This window comes from Oryza glaberrima, chromosome 11, assembly GCF_000147395.1.
Source record: "Oryza glaberrima chromosome 11, OglaRS2, whole genome shotgun sequence".
Lineage (NCBI taxonomy): Eukaryota > Viridiplantae > Streptophyta > Magnoliopsida > Poales > Poaceae > Oryza > Oryza glaberrima.
Genome location: NC_068336.1, coordinates 3,912,066 through 3,927,839, shown reverse-complemented (window position 1 = coordinate 3,927,839; position 15,774 = coordinate 3,912,066). Strand labels below are relative to the sequence as shown.

Sequence of the window (15,774 nt, the reverse complement as noted above, 5' to 3'; positions counted from 1 at the left end):
CCTTGCCCTATATGCCTTACTTATGCTGACTTCTACATTGGTATCTCACCTGACACAATCTTGAAAGGCATGTGCATCCCATTTCTTGTCAGATCTAAAGAATTCCATGTATTCATTAGTAAGCCATCTCCAGTCAAGCTATGCTATATTGTGTGATTTCCCACAGCTATGTTTTGAAACATACTTCTTTATTTTAAAGGTGTCTTCACCAGGCAATTTTGAAGCATATATGTACCAAGGACAATTATCTGCCTTACACTTGACAGAAACTTGATTCCTATCATTCTTGCCCTTGAACACCTCCCTCCCCTCGTTGATGATCATATTCTTCAAAGCAGCTTTGAAAAGATCAACATTACGGAACAACATGCCAACTTGCATGTGTGGACGCCGTAGGGTGGACTCATCAAAAATGATATCTTCAATTCCTCTTGATCTGTGCACATAGATAGGTGCTTCGTCATTGAAATCTATTGTGTCATCATTGGGCTCATCTGACAAATAATCCACCCCAGCTGATTGGCCTATATCCTTCTCTTTTCTCTTGTTAGTTTTTTTCCCTACTAATTCTTTTTCCTGTGTAGTTTTTCCCGGATGTGGTTCTGCTTGGTTAACCTCTGCATCTATCTGGCTAGTACCATATAGGTCCTCAGTATCAGAGTCTCCTTGGAAGAACATTACTGGCTCCTTGCCAATAGCAGGTTCCTTGCCTTTTTTTCTTTTCCCTCAACTGTTGTTGTACATACTCTTCATGCAATGTCAAATCATCTTTATCAAAATCACCTGGGACACTGTTATGATGTTCGATTAATGGGATACTACTTGGGCTTACAAACCTTGATGTGCTTCCATTATCAGTCACTAATTCCTGCGGCCTCGCAAAAATGTACAGTGAGCACTCTGTTTCCATCTTATGATCATCCAACATCGTCTTGATTTGTTCATCATTTAGAATCAGTACAAGACCTTGTGGAGGGACATAAGAAGGCTTCAAGTAGTATACACCATCTCCTTTTTGATATCCATGTATAAGCAATGACTCCTCCAAATCGATGAATTTCAGAGAATCCCTGTCTAAAAGATAGATCGATGAACAATTCCTTTCCCCACCAGATTTCCTAGGGCTTCCACCAGTTGTACAACCAGTATGAACAATGAAGGAAATACTAGTTCGACCCATCTGCAGAGATTATACCAATTTATTGGTTTGCAACCTAAATCAAAGAGCAAATATTCGATTATCTGAATCTAGTAATACAACAATTACATGCATAAAACATGATCCGACCAAAACCAGGGAGAAAAAAGGAACCTGTAGAATGAATTGACAAGGTGATCGAAGTACAGGATGCTTCAGTGCTTCCTTCTACGACTTCTCTTGCCGGGCAGGAGATTTGATATCCCTTCTCTTTGTACTATGCGATCATCGTCGTACTTCCCCGTTGTACCGCTGTTCTTTCGCCGCCTTAGTGTTGCAGTAGCGATCGCGAAATTAAAGCAGGGAAAGATGGAAAGTGGAAGAAGGTGCGTGCGCTTTTGCCGCCAATGTGGCATGAGGAAACTCCACCCGCGGGCTGCGCTGAAGGCCCACGATAACGAGAAATTGAGCGCATCACGAGAAAGCGTGAAAACCGAATAGGGGTGGAAAATTGGAAGAGAAATTAATTTATGTGTAGTGTTTTGAACAATATTGAATTGTGGGGGGGGGGGGGGGGGGGGGGAGAGTAGAAAGAGCAGTGACTTGTAGGGGGGTATTTGGATTTTCCCCTATAATTCGATCTTACGAATTCTGTAGTTTGCTATATTTTACAACTCCACGAGATGGGCTTCGATTTTGTCATTGTTAGCGTGTCGTGTGCTCTACCAGAATCCTCTTCAGTCATTCTGCACAGGTGTAGTTCTGTGAACGAGGATTAACAAACAAGTTCACGAGAGCTACAACGATCGATCAATCTCTTGCTCGATGCGAGACATCTCCTCGTCGTCGTCGTTGTCCTCGACGGTGGCCACCGTCAGCTCCTCGTCCAGGGACGTCGCAGACACGGTTCTCGACAGGGTGCCAACCGTAGCAGTCTCATGATCAGTCTCCTCGTATGTGGTGTCGAGGGAGCAGACGGATCTCGATGCCAGGTTGTGCCTGTTCTTGTCTTTCACCCTCTTGCACCAGCTGTGGAGTGACTCCCTCACACTCTCTGAGACCAGTGATTTCTTGAACTTGGATCCCATCTGAGATTCAAAAAAAGAAAAAGAAAGAGAAGGAAATGTGAATAAAGCTATCCTCCCAATTCTACAGCATATGATAAGAATTTTTCATGTATGAATGACATAGTGAATCTGCATAGTCAGATACTCTCTCCATCCCATAAAAAAACAAAACTAGTATAGGATGTGTCGGAGGGGGTAAGATTAAGACTATTCAAACTAAGGGACTCTTAATCAGTAATACAAGATGATTTTACCCCCTTCCGTTCAAGAAATTAGTAGTAAAAAGTTCTGAGAAATTAGGCAAGGGATTCTCTGAGATGTGTTGGTTCAATAACCAGAATACCTGAGTAATGATTACATTAAGTGGCAATGTGTTGTAGCTGCACCAGAACTGAACTAGAATCCTGAAAGATCGGAAGAAGTTCATTGAGTCCCAAGTCGACTAATATAGTTCATACTGAAATTCGCTTCTTTGTGCCAGCTTTTTTCTCAAAATGAAAATGATAAAACGTATTTAGATGCCACCTTCCTATGATGTCTAAAACTCACCCAGAAGTCAAACGGAGAACAATCATGTAATGGTTCTTCATGAAACAGGATTGCGCACTCAGTTCCAACTGAAAAAGATGAAGGCAACTATGTAAATAACCATAGGATAAACATGAAAATATCCATCTAATAATCCATAGGAAATTTTCATTAGGAAGAGAGGACTGATGACAACTGGCTCATTTCTGTGTGGACTACCAAGTCATCTAGTTGATAGCTTAAGTTTACAGTTATATTCATGTTTTAGTGGTAACATGCTGAAAACATACTAATCAAGAAAATATTACATAATACAGGAGCCATCTCATTCTCCTTATAGACTTTCCCTAATGTAATATTTGTTACTATGAACCAAATTAAATCTAGGACTAATCATAAATAGAAGGAGGCAATTCTCACCAGAGACCACACAAACGTTGCCATCTCAAAAGCATTCTGAAAGCAACAGTAAGGTTAGGATGAAGATGATGTTCATACAAACATCATAATATAACATATGGAGTGTCTTCACAAAAAATATAACATATGGAGTGAAGCAAAAGAATATCACCTGAAATGAAATGAATTGTATAAGCCACCACAGGACCCGAGGTTTTCCAAACCAAAAGAGATCATCACGCAACTTCAGTTGTGTCCCAACATATGGTGCTGTTGCCCCAACAACTTCTAAGGCCAACTGAGCAATGACATGCTGCAGCTCAGTGCCCACTAGCAGGACCAGCTTCAAAATATTCAATACACAAAATTATGACAAGACATAACAAGAAACAAGAGGACATTTAACTTAATCTTGTTGTTAGGTCAAGAAATACAGGAAATACTTACAATAGCAGGGGCAAAGGATATCCAGAAATATATATTAAGACCTTCAAATAACAAAAAAGGGTTAAGTGTATCAAACAATGATCAAAGCTGCTAACAAAAACTCTGTATGTGTGTATGTGACTGACAGAGAGAGAAAGAGTACCATGAATATTGACAAAAATGCATATTATTGCATATGCCCACAGTGGCCAACTGCTCAACAAACAAAATGTTAAGAACATGGAGAAATATGCCAGCAAAACATAGAACAAAATGTAAAAGAAGTTGTGTGGCTTAAAAACAGATCACATCTCTTGATGACAAGCAAATGGTTAATTTGGCTTCAATATGCAGTTTGACACATTTATACAGTACAGGGAGTCAAAAAAATGAAAAAAAAAAAAGAACAAATATTATATAGTCACTGGAAAGAGCAGGAACACACTGTTCGGAATTAATAAGCTCATTTCAATGCCTAATTCATCAGAGGAAAATAATATGTTTTACCTGATGCCAACACTTCCATTATAATCATCTTCCATGCTCCGTACCATGTATTTGTGGAAATTATACGAGTGTGGCAACTTATGGTACTGATGAGAAAATTGACAAGTAAGCACAATGCAGAGGAATGTAGGAAATCATAAGCATTTAAACACTTTCTCAAAATAAATATGCATCTGAACGGAAAATTGAAACAATCAAGAGAAGTCAGAGTTCTAACTGTGATAAAACCCAATCTTAATGCCATATAGTCAGACTTCTTGATGGAACGCCTAAATTGACGCAGAAAGCATAGCTGCACCATTGTCACAGTTTGTAGAACACAAATTAGAGAAAACAGAAAACTCACTCAAGGTTATAGAAATGGCTAGGTGAAGCAACCAGTGAATGAAAACAGTAATTTTCAATCCTCTACTTTTGAATATGCTGATAAGCTAAAAAACAGTGCAATGTGAATCAATGCAGCAAACAGCAGCTTGCCTGTGAAGAAAATAGTACTTACCATCCAAATAAGTATTTTATTTTTGCTCCATGGATGAGATGTGTGATGGAACACAAAGGTAGACTGCCTCTGCATCACCTTAGTTCTCCTAGCTGAGAGATATGAACGTTATTCAGGTAGAGCAAACTAACTGTACCAAGCTAATGCAAGCATATGGTTTAATTGACGGCCTAACCTTGCAACTGCTCAGTAGGGAGCTGACATGCTTGGGTTTCAAATTTCCTCCAGCTATATATCTTCAAAGACAGAAAGGAAACGCATTAACACACAAACATGTGCCAAGATGTTTGACCGATGATCAACACACCTACCTTAATCATGGACAGAACAACAGTTACAAAAGTGTACAACACATGGGTGATACCAAGGATAAACAAGAACCGATGCAGCTGTTCAAGGCCTTCATATGAAACAAAAGGCTCATGACCCTGCAAGCAGAGAAAACACCAGCTGAATCACCAAAAAGTGCCATGCCTCGAACGACCAATCGACCATCCCTGGATGGAATGGAACCAGACCGACTACCTCACTGCAAACATTCTGTGACTGAATACCAAACAGGCCATTAGGCACAACAGTCTGGTTCATCTCCATGGTAGAGCGCTTCCCTCCTACCACCAGATCCTCGTAATCTGTCTCCGAGCAAATGTAGAATCGGCTTGTGAAGAGCGACGACGGCACGCAGATTTCCGATATCCAGCGGGCCGTCTGGCTCAGCAGCAGCGAGATGACGCCGAGCAGCATCAGCTCTGCAATCAGGCATGGGTTTCCCTTGGTGAGGAATACAATCAAACACCTTGCAAGAAGCAAGACTTTTACCATTCCAAATATGGCATTGCTCCACTATGAGGATAAAATTAAGGGAAATGGCAACTATGATGGGCAGGCAAATCTAGAGGAAGCACACATGAATGAACGACTAAATTACTAAATCAAGACGACAGTTACAGAGTCTGCAAAATTACATGAATTACTTTTACGCAGATGAACAACTGAAGGTGGTGATTGGCTGGTTACTAAGTTACTATACTAACCTTCACGGATCTTCTCGAGCGCGGCGAGCATGGCCTTCCGCTTCGTCTTGCGCAGCCACTGGACAACACATGAAGCAAGCGAAGGGAGAAAAATTTGGTGATCGAGAAAAGTAGTACTCTTAAGCCAATCAATCGTGCGATTACTTGCAATGCATCGGATCAAGCCGGGGGGAAAGCGAAGCGAGTGTGTGTGTTTGGGATACCTTACCTTGGCGAAGCGCGAGATGCCGCGCTCGACGAGGAAGCAGGCGGCGACCATGAGCGTGGTGACGGTGGCCACCGACCACGTCGGCGTCTCCGCCAGTGACCTCCCTTCCTCCACCATCCTCCTCCACTGCCGCCGCCGCCGCCGCCGCCGCTAGCTAGCACACCTCCTCAACCCGCCGCCCGCGACGACGGCGAACATCGATCGATCGCTCGATCGCTCTCCTCCGTACGGAAGAGGGGCAGTTAATGCGGATCGAGGTCGGCGCGGGATCGAAGCATCGGAGAAGAAGCAGCAGAAGCTAGTAGTAGTAGAGAGTAGAGCAGAGTGATCGAATCAATGCGAAGTGAGGAGGAGTCAGTGAGGCCGACCACTGACCACGTGGGGCGCTCGTGGTGTGCTTCTGCTGTTGCCAACTTGTATTAATTAATTAATTAATTAATTGCTCCCCTCCCCCACGCGCCGGAAAGCTCCTGCGGCGCCGGCGTGCCGGCGCCGCCGGAGCTGAGGGATTCCGTCGTCGGACGGCGCCGGAGCGACCGGCCGGCGCCGGAGAAGGCATCGAGGAAGAACCCGTGGAAGCCGGAGGCATCGGGAGTCGTGAGAGATGAGATAGTCCATGGGCCTCGGGATCGTTATGGGCTGTCAGTTGGACCGTCGGTTGGATGATGGACGGCCCCACATCGGCCCAATACTGTAGCATATCCCCCAACGGAGTGGCCGCGCGAATCGCGATCGCTAGTTCGCAAGTACGCGCCGCTGGTCAAACATATAAAAAAAAAAAAAAGTCAACGGGCGTCAAATATTTTAGGATGAAAAAAATATTAGATAATGATAGTTTAAGATAATAATGGTAGAAGATAAGAGATTTTTTCCGCGATATTTTTTTAACTAATAAATAATAAAAAGGAAAATATATCTTAAGACAAATTTTCAAAATTTTAAATCTAGATTTAAAAACTTTCAACTCAAAATTTAAATTTTTTAAGTTAAATTTTAAAAACCTTCAAATTTGCACTCAAATTTAAAAAACTTTTAACTCAACTTTGGAAAAAATTTTGACCCAGATTTAAAAACTTTCAACTTAAGATTTAAAACTTTCGACTTAAATTTGAAATAAATTTGAAAATTTCAACTCAAGTTTTGGAAAATTTTAACTCAGATTTAAAACTTTCAACTCGAGATATAAATATTTTCAATTTCACATTTAAAATTTTTTAAGTTAATATATGAAAATTTTCAAATCATGATTTAAAAATTTTTTAATGCAAAATATTTAAAAACACGTGTGCTGAAAATTAAAAAAAAATCAGAAAAGGAGATAAAAGAAGAGAGAACGAAACCAGCTGAGGAGGGACCGCCACCAGTTGGTGCGCGCTAATTAGCATTCGCGGTCGAACCATTTATTAACCCTATTTTTCTCTTCTCTTTTCCTCGCGCTCGCGCGCCACTATGAATAGGTTTTCTCTTCTCTCTTTCCTCTCGCGCCCTTATGAATAGGTTAACTACTCGCACTATAAATTTAATGAAAATATCTTCAAACATATACACGTGTATAGCTAGCCCTACAACACTCCTAGCTAGCTTTACAATACTCCATATTTTTTTATCTCTTATCCACATTATCCACATAAATTTATAGCTTATTATTATCCTTACTTTAGCCCACTATTATATTATTCTTGCTTAATTTTAACCCACTATTATCTTTTCTTTTATGTATTTCTTTTGCCAGATACGAAAATATAGCGTGAATTCTTTCAGGGTTCGCCTCGGTGTTAAAAATTATACTCAAATTGGTTCACCGAAAAACATAGAAGTTCAATTTTTTTTCGAGCGAAAACTCGATACACATACATGGTGTGTAGAGAAAACAAACTGGTTTCATATAGTTGTCACTTGATGAAATAGTACAACATACACATATTAAACAAGAAGATAGTAGTGTACAACATACAACACGTAATTGCTCCCGGTAAAGCAAAGCAGAACACAGAACACACTTGTTACTGCAGTAAATTATACACACACGGCACAGTCACCACTAGTCTCACGTACTCCACGTAGTATCGCAAGCGACTAGAGGAGCAGTTAACCTCGCCGGCGCCGGCGACGATGATATCATGATCACCACCGCCGTGCGGCGCGCGACCTCCCCCCGCCGCCGCAGGAGAGCACCCGTAACGCGCGCGACAGCAGCCCGGGCTTCCTCGTGCGCACGCGCGGCGCCGTCGTCGTCGACGTCCTGGGCACTATCCGGCGCCACAGCGCCCGGAGCGACGTCGGCGTCCTCCTCCTCCTCGCTGTCGTCGCCGTCCCCCTCTTCCTCCTCCGCCACGGCGACCTCCCCGTCGTCAGCGACGGCATCGCTCTCTCTTGCAGTTAATTCGTTGCTTGCTAAGCTAATTAAGCAGAAATGCGAATGGAAAAGCTGAGATCGGCTATGGATGGATGGATTGCTGCATGGGTTGATGAGTTGATCGATTAGCAAATGACATGGGGCTGCTTTTTAAAGCTCGCCGGCCGGCTGGTCGGCCGTCCAGGTGGCGTGCCACGTGTGCTTGTGGATGGGGCCGTGAACGTGCAGGATGGTGACACGTGAGCTGGTCACGTGGGAGTAGCTTAGTGGCTTGGAGCGTCGTGCCTGCTTCGTAAACGTCAACTAAGCTTGATCGCTAGAAAGTGCTACTATGGCCGGTCATCCAGTGTCCAGTGATATGACACGTTGATATTCTCTCAATGTGCGTAGAGATAAACATAATAACTTAATAAGTTGATGTCTTCAACACCAGTGTGTCTATATACCTATATACGCGAATATGTATATAAATTCTGTACACCTGTACAATGAAACCTGCAGATATACGACGTTACGATGTCCATCTGGTTAGCAGCATATCTTTATCTTATCTTAAATCATTTGCTGATACTATCATAAAGCAAGGTACCTAAACAAGCAAAACATTACAGATGTGGATGACACATTTGTCTATTTTCAGTGTACGCTTGATTTCTGATGCTGTAAACACAGAGACAATTCAGCAAGGATGAAAACTCAGACCAAAGGCTAAATAATAATCATGTCGAATTCATGTTTCAACAGTACCTGCAGGGGAAGAAATAGAACTTCACCCATTCAGGCCATATATATCTAACTTGAATGTATTAGTTTGCATATACTACAAGGCTATGCCAAAATTGGATGTATAGCGATTCATAAGAGGGGCAATTCTAGCCACTGGATTGGATCCACACTGCACCAATATTCATCAATGTTATCCTACTACTGGCCAAAAGAGGCCACCACAAAATGAGAATCTAAATGTACTTCCCGGTACTGAGACTAATTCCTGAACTAATGAGGTATACATTTATGAGGCCAGTTCCAAGAAGAAAAATGAAGTAAAAGAAAAACATAAAAAGAAAAGGTAAAACAAAGGGAGAACAATCTCCTGTATAGCTTCCAAAAGTTGATCAGAATCTTATGAGCATTACTCCACAATGGACCTGCGCCAGCAACACACACTTCGCTGATAGGATCTATCGGCAACGGAGTAGCCGTTTGGTCACATTTGATGTTCAGAGTAGCAATTTAGTCGCATTTGATGTTTCTGTAGATTCTCCTCACAAAGAGAGTAGATCCTAGATAGCCAACAGCACCTAAACCAAAGACGTGGTGTCAAAACAGACCAAGTGGCAATTTGAAATACAATGAATACAAGTTTGAATGCTCACCGCAAAGAATTCCTAGTCCGAGGCAGAACATCAAGGTGTAGCCAAAGTAGAAGCTTGTCTGGAAGAAGCCAGACATCTTTGTCTTCACGTGATAATAGTATATTGAGTATAGGTAGACATACAAGGCAGTAGATGCCGCGGAGAAGAATGATGTCCATTGCCAATGGTAATTCTCAGCATTCAACAAGAAATAAGTACCCACAATAGTGACACATATGGTGACTATTATGAGGATAACAAAAACCAGCAGCATGAAACCATATACATAATAAACCTGCCAAATACCAAAGAAATAGGGTTACTATCTATCCATCAAATTAAAAAGAGTTTTAGGTTGGTACACATCTACTGTAAATGCCATCTGTTCTAGCAAAATAATTTGTTGAGAAGTGAGAACTGAGAAGCACATTAGTGTTCACTGATATGTTTTCTTTACCTTGTAGTTCCAGAATGAAGTAAACACAAAGTACATCTCGATGAAGATGCTGCCGAAGGGGAGTAGTCCACCCATCAATGAGATAACAGAGGGTGTAAGATACCACTTCTTCTCAGGAATAGGACGTGGAATTGTCTTAACACGACAGGGATTGTTGGGAGCACCACTCCAATTTCTACCAACTACAGTTCCCAATAGAACCAAAGGAAAAGAGATGAAAGCCCACAGGACAAATATGACAACCATTGTGCCAAATGGTATGGCTGCCAGTGAACGGTAGAAGATAGCAATGGTGTTCAACACCAATCCAATCGAAAAGCACAAGAACGGAAAAAGGGATGCAGTAAGGATCATAGACTTTATCCAGTTTTTGCCTGCCATGGATCAGAAATGGATTCAGTGAACAGTAGATAAGAAACACAGAAATTGAAACATTTCAAAACTGAATAATCTATTTCAGGATAGTAGAATAAAACAGGCAAGTCCAACAACAAAAACTATATATATAGAAACATACCGCCATTCCTTGAGTAGAGGCCACCACTAACATATCCAGAAATGAAAGATGTAAGGGCGTAGCACACGATGAAGGTCGTGATGATAGCTCCTCGTCTGACAAATAAGAAGTACAGCATTTAGTAGGGTGCAAAGAAATACTAGCTAGCTGAACAAACATTACTGATTATTGTCAATCCAGAAATGAAAGATAAAACAATGTAGTACACAATACAGATGTAATGGTAAGCTACGTCTGGCAAGTTGAGTATGATATTTTAGTTAGGAAAAATGACATTGGAAATTCATAGTCATATTATCTGACTATAACATTATTCCATATGGTAATGAAAGCAGTACACTTATTTCACCAATGTCTTATGGTAGATAGAGTTGAGCCCGCTGATATAAAGAGACCACTGCTCCAGAAGGCAGCATGGATGAGCTTTAACAGAGGTTGTAATCGGACTAAACAAATAAGCCATATTATATAGCAATGAGGTTGAAATCAAAATTAATAATGGGGTCAAAGGCATCTCTAGGTATAAAATATACCATGCTTATACTATTGTGTCATTGTCCATCTATTCGAGTATCCGTCACCTTGTAGAAATTAGGGTTGTGCAATTAGTGATGTTCCAGACAAGCATATTAATGGCTCCAAAAGTACCTTCAACTGTATTGTCACTTAGGGCCTTTCATATTGCCCTACCAAAGACTCCACTCGTATTGCCCATATTTCCATTTTTCAATCCAAAGGGTGCGTATTCTATGCCAAATACATGTGCACATGCGATGCAGAAAAAAAGGATACTAAGAAAGCTGATTTAGAGCTTACCCAACATATAACATGCCAACAATGGCCAATACAATCACGAGCAGAATAAGAGCCGCCAGCTGAGTGCCAATACCAACAAAAGCAGAAAGAAACACCAAGCTACGAGGAGGCCGGAAAACATCTCCATGGACAAGCTTCCAACCAGATTCCTCACTAACATCTCTTTCCTGATAAAAGAAAAATATAAGTTAACAAAACTATCAAGAGATTAGATGAAAATAATGCAAAATGATTTGCTATGAATATTCAAATAATTCGTCCAGTCACACACACACACACAAAAGTTATCATTATCGGGAGGGTACTGTAAAACTTGATGTTTTGACTAGTTTACTTTTGTTGAATATTAGATTGCTTGCATGAAAATGATGAGTAGATTCACTGTAAAATCCATTATGAAATTCAAAAATAAGATTACATCTCAAAGACCATTAAAGTAAACAAAAAATGACTCCTGCTACCAGAGGGAATACACAAGTGATTGTAAGCGTGAGGCTTCACGTTCAGTACTTACAAGCGACTCCAGATCATCATCTTCACGAGCATATTTCGCATAATCATTTCTCAGCGTCCTCATCAATATCATTGATACCAATCCAGTCAAGAAAATAACCATCATGAACGAATTGAAGATGGAGAACCAATGGATCTGAACATGGAAGGTTGCAGCAGAACTTAGTTTTCTTGTAAATTTCAATTCCTCGAGAGTTTTAAAGAAAATAAAGTCTACCACTTTGTCAAAACCACCACAGAGCAAAGTAAATTATAGCACAAAAACTGTCCAGCAAAAGACATAAAAAGTAATGTTGGTTCGAACAAAGATTACCTGATGTTCAAAGAACGGGTAGTCCAAGTAAACTTCAAAACGTCGTGCAAATGCAACGTTTGTTTGCACCCACTTCACTGAATAGGTCATGTCCAATTTTTTGCCAGCTTCAAGAAGCTTAGGTGACTCTTGAGTAAGATTGACATGAATTATCTGCAAAAAAATAATAATTAGCCAGTATAATAGGTTTCAGCTAATATTTTAAGGTCTTAAAGCAGACCAGCACATACCCTGTTACCATTGTATTTAACAACAATGTTCTTGTGTGTGTAGAGGTAGTGCTTATTTTCATTGTTTTTGTCAGTCTCACCAACAAAACCTGCTCAGAGGCAACTTGCATGTTATTCAAGAGAGGTAGAGGGTAGAAAGTGTTAAAGCAAAAGAAATGTCATTTAGGTTTAGAATTTGTTACCCCATAATGGAAGATCATCTAGGCGGTTGGACAATAGAAAGCAATGCAGAGAAAGTTGGATAAAAAGAATGTCAGTACTCAGAAATGAGAAATAGCATACAAAATAAGAAAACAATGCCCAATTAAATGCAGATTCATACCTATGAAGAGTTCAAACCAATATGACCTTTCAATGGCATCAGTAAATTGTTGAATCTTGTTGTCATCAAGTTCAATTGTGCAAATGGGACCCTTCTCCACATTTTCTAAAACAAAGAAGTTTAATGTAAAATGGTCAGGGAAATCGGTTAGTTGCAAGGAACATACATTGATGCACATTCCAAAAGTAAATAAAATCAAGGAGGGTATGAAAAGATCAACTTACTTAAAAACTTTATATCAACCTGACTATCGATCAGCTCATTGCCGCCAAGGACCTCTCCGAGACCACCCCATTTGTGTGCGGGGTTTTCAGATGGCTGACAAAATGGGAGGCTGTAATAGTTGTAAGTTTCTTGCGGGTTATTGTACGGGCCAACCTTGTTTACCCAGAGTTTAACCGTTTCTTCAGCTTTGTACTGCATAAAATTAAATAACAGGTAGATGAAGTGATTACTAACATACAAAAGTTGTTCTCAGTGTGATTACAAATCAGTAGGCTTTTAGTTTTTAGAAATGGCAACTAAGCGACAATAAAGTTAAACTTTAACACTCAAAACTTCTGAATCTGTATACTGGTACGAAGTGCAATTTTCTAAGTTATAGAGAATAACAAAGATCATGACCAGTTTGTGATAGTGTTAAGAAGAATGACCAAATTGAAAATAACGCCTTAAGGTTCATCCTAAGTTCCTAACTTGCTTATTTTGCAGGCTCTTCCATGCTTCACGAAGAATTTAGACTGTTCAATACATTCAATATCAACCACGATGAAATGTGTTCTATAAAAAACTATAGCCAAAGTTCTCATGCAATTTTCTCATTTTTAGAGATGATTATTAAATCATCCTTTAAATTGATAATTAGATACCTGAGTTTTTTTTAATGTAGATATGTAACATAGACTTGACAGAAATCAGTATTTCAGCTTTCAGCTAGAAAACTGCATCCTTAGTCTCTGTTTGCCTCTTAGGTGGATTCCAGGATGCAAGTTCCATATGTTATTGCTTATTTGGAAATTTCCTTTTAGAATAGTAACAGCAATACTTACTAGAAGAAGCATAGACTTTCGGTAAAAAAAAATTTCCCATATCACAGTTCATGAGTGCAGCATAACAGAACACAATCAAAGAGAGACATAGACTCACACTCAGTTTCAGATTTCCACATCAAACTAGAGAGCCATGTAATTACACTACAGAGTATACTTACCTTATCTAACAGAATTCTACCATTATGATTCTAAGAATGATAATTTTATCCAAATCTAGTGTGCCAAAAGTTCTTGTACAGAGACCACAATGTCAACCAAGTCTTATTCGATCACATGAAAATTCGTCGACTGATAAAATGCATTAGAACACCTGACAAAAATATTGCTATAGGTATTCCAGGATCATCTCACAAAGTTTGGCTTCAATGGTTCAACCAATATAAAAAGTCTTTTTGGGATTTGCATAGCCATGTAATCTAGAACTAGTAACTTAATTTCAAATCCAACAAAGCATAAGGGAAATAGAATAGCGGACCTAAAAAACAGCCATAAAGGTAATATTAAATATTAGTTATTTCTCTTGTCTCTTTCGATGGCTGCATGTGAGAGTGGGATTTCGAGATTCGTGAACACCGTGTTACAGGAGCTCCTTTTTTGCTCATTGGCATTGACCCAGAATGTATGTTCCCAGGTCCACCCCTGCATGCCATTATTACACGTTCAACTAGTAAGCTCCCCGACATTGGGAAGCTTTGCCAAAATAGGAAAAAAGAATTAATGAAAACATTCAAGACGCAGCAAGGACAAGGATAACTGCCCCGTCAAGGCGCCAAAGGATAATAAATCAACTGTAACAAGCCCACAACAGTGTGGGCTTCATGTATCCCAAGCATGAAATGCTTCGCATCTCAGCATTTTGATGCGCCACCAAAAGGTCAAAATTTTGATGATGTGAAGCTAAGGCAGGAAAAGTCTGCTGTCATAGTCTTATTCAAAGGCCTAGCATGATACAGATTATTTGAACAGCAATACAATTGCAGTGGCTTGTCTGCTCAAATAACAAGCTAATCGAAGCACTACAGCACCAAAAACGTTTTTTCTACCAAATGTGTTTCCACTAATGATTTTTTTCTTCACTCTCATGGCAAACAAGATCATCAAGTAGCAAGCCTTTAGAACAGCCTTCGAACCAATCCTCCAGCCCATAGCTTCCGTATTCCTAGCTGTCCAGCCCTTCCTATCATATTGCTAAGATCAACCTTGCACCTCGAACCACGCAGCACTCGCCCAAAGCAAAGCGGCCACGGAACCCAAAGCTACCGAAACCGCGCCGCCGCTCCTAGATCCAGCGCGGCGACTCGGCGGATCCAGCGTGAGGAACACGTCGGGGGTTCGGATCTAGGGTTAAGGGAAGGAAGAAAGGAAGGAAGGAAGAGAGAGAGAGAGAGAGAGAGAGAGAGAGAGAGAGAGGGGGAGTGGGGGAGCGGGCGACAACGCACCTTGTGGTCGGACTCGGAGGCGGAAGCGAGGGGCAGCCCCGCGACGGTGAGGAGGAGGACGACGGCGGCGGCGAGGAGGAGGTGGAGGTGGTGGCCGCCGCGGCGATGCATCTCGTCGGCGGCGAGATCTGGGCGGGGCGCGGTCGGGGAGGGGAGGGTTTGGTCTCGCGTCTCGTCTCAGTCTCGCCGCCCGAGCACGAGCTGCCTCCTCATACGGGGACCTTCGGTGTTTTTGCGGGGAGGTGCCTGTGGAATGTGGTATTTCATGCAGCATGATCCTTCATTTGTTTCGTGTAGTGAAAGTAAGGCAGAAGTAGTTTTTTTATACTTTTCAAATTTGATAAATGACCATCCTTTTTAAATAAAGTCTTAAATTTTGTCTCTTTTTTTTTTCAAGATAAGAGTGAAGGCACATATATCACTATACTTGCGCTCCGGGAATGTGTGCCCGGACATAAGGTCAAATAGATGGAGACTAGCAGCAGCTCCTTAACCTTTGCTAAAATTCTATTGAAAGCACACGCTCATATGAATTCAAATAATTTGTTGCTGTCATCTACAGTACATAGCATGAGAGACTATGATCCTATGGGGGTCA

At 41.0% G+C, this 15,774-nt stretch overlaps 2 protein-coding genes across 2 annotated transcripts; both read right to left on the bottom strand.

The window, feature by feature from the left end:
* Positions 1-1,822: 1,822 nt before the first annotated feature.
* LOC127753736 (MLO-like protein 4) lies at positions 1,823-6,335 on the bottom strand. The gene is made up of 15 exons (XM_052279159.1): positions 5,807-6,335; positions 5,599-5,656; positions 5,090-5,313; positions 4,876-4,992; positions 4,740-4,800; positions 4,565-4,656; positions 4,283-4,357; positions 4,066-4,151; positions 3,722-3,771; positions 3,580-3,620; positions 3,305-3,475; positions 3,154-3,189; positions 2,755-2,822; positions 2,549-2,609; positions 1,823-2,226 (listed from the first exon to the last, which is right to left on the bottom strand). Exons 1-15 carry the CDS (start codon positions 5,921-5,923, stop codon positions 1,936-1,938), a joined length of 1,548 nt encoding a protein of 515 aa, XP_052135119.1. The 5' UTR covers positions 5,924-6,335; the 3' UTR covers positions 1,823-1,935.
* A 2,781-nt stretch (positions 6,336-9,116) lies between these two features.
* On the bottom strand, positions 9,117-15,412 carry LOC127754791 (transmembrane 9 superfamily member 1-like). The gene is made up of 12 exons (XM_052280374.1): positions 15,177-15,412; positions 12,910-13,102; positions 12,686-12,790; positions 12,546-12,563; positions 12,364-12,452; positions 12,134-12,286; positions 11,822-11,956; positions 11,308-11,474; positions 10,492-10,586; positions 9,975-10,348; positions 9,539-9,812; positions 9,117-9,463 (listed from the first exon to the last, which is right to left on the bottom strand). The coding sequence occupies exons 1-12, from the start codon at positions 15,285-15,287 to the stop codon at positions 9,396-9,398; spliced, it is 1,782 nt and encodes a 593-aa protein (XP_052136334.1). The 5' UTR covers positions 15,288-15,412; the 3' UTR covers positions 9,117-9,395.
* Positions 15,413-15,774: the final 362 nt, after the last annotated feature.

Bases quoted from the DNA above. Each gene is read 5' to 3' on its own strand.
- LOC127753736 (XM_052279159.1), bottom strand. From the start codon at position 5,923: ATGGTGGAGGAAGGGAGGTCACTGGCGGAGACGCCGACGTGGTCGGTG. The intron at 4,657-4,739 runs GTTAGGCCGTCA...CATATCTCTCAG, and splicing joins CCCTACTGAGCAGTTGCAAG to CTAGGAGAACTAAGGTGATG. The intron at 3,476-3,579 runs GTAAGTATTTCC...AATATTTTGAAG, and splicing joins TATCCTTTGCCCCTGCTATT to CTGGTCCTGCTAGTGGGCAC.
- LOC127754791 (XM_052280374.1), bottom strand. From the start codon at position 15,287: ATGCATCGCCGCGGCGGCCACCACCTCCACCTCCTCCTCGCCGCCGCC. The intron at 12,791-12,909 runs GTAAGTTGATCT...TCTTTGTTTTAG, and splicing joins GGTTGATATAAAGTTTTTAA to AAAATGTGGAGAAGGGTCCC. The intron at 11,957-12,133 runs GTAATCTTTGTT...TTCCATGTTCAG, and splicing joins ACCCGTTCTTTGAACATCAG to ATCCATTGGTTCTCCATCTT.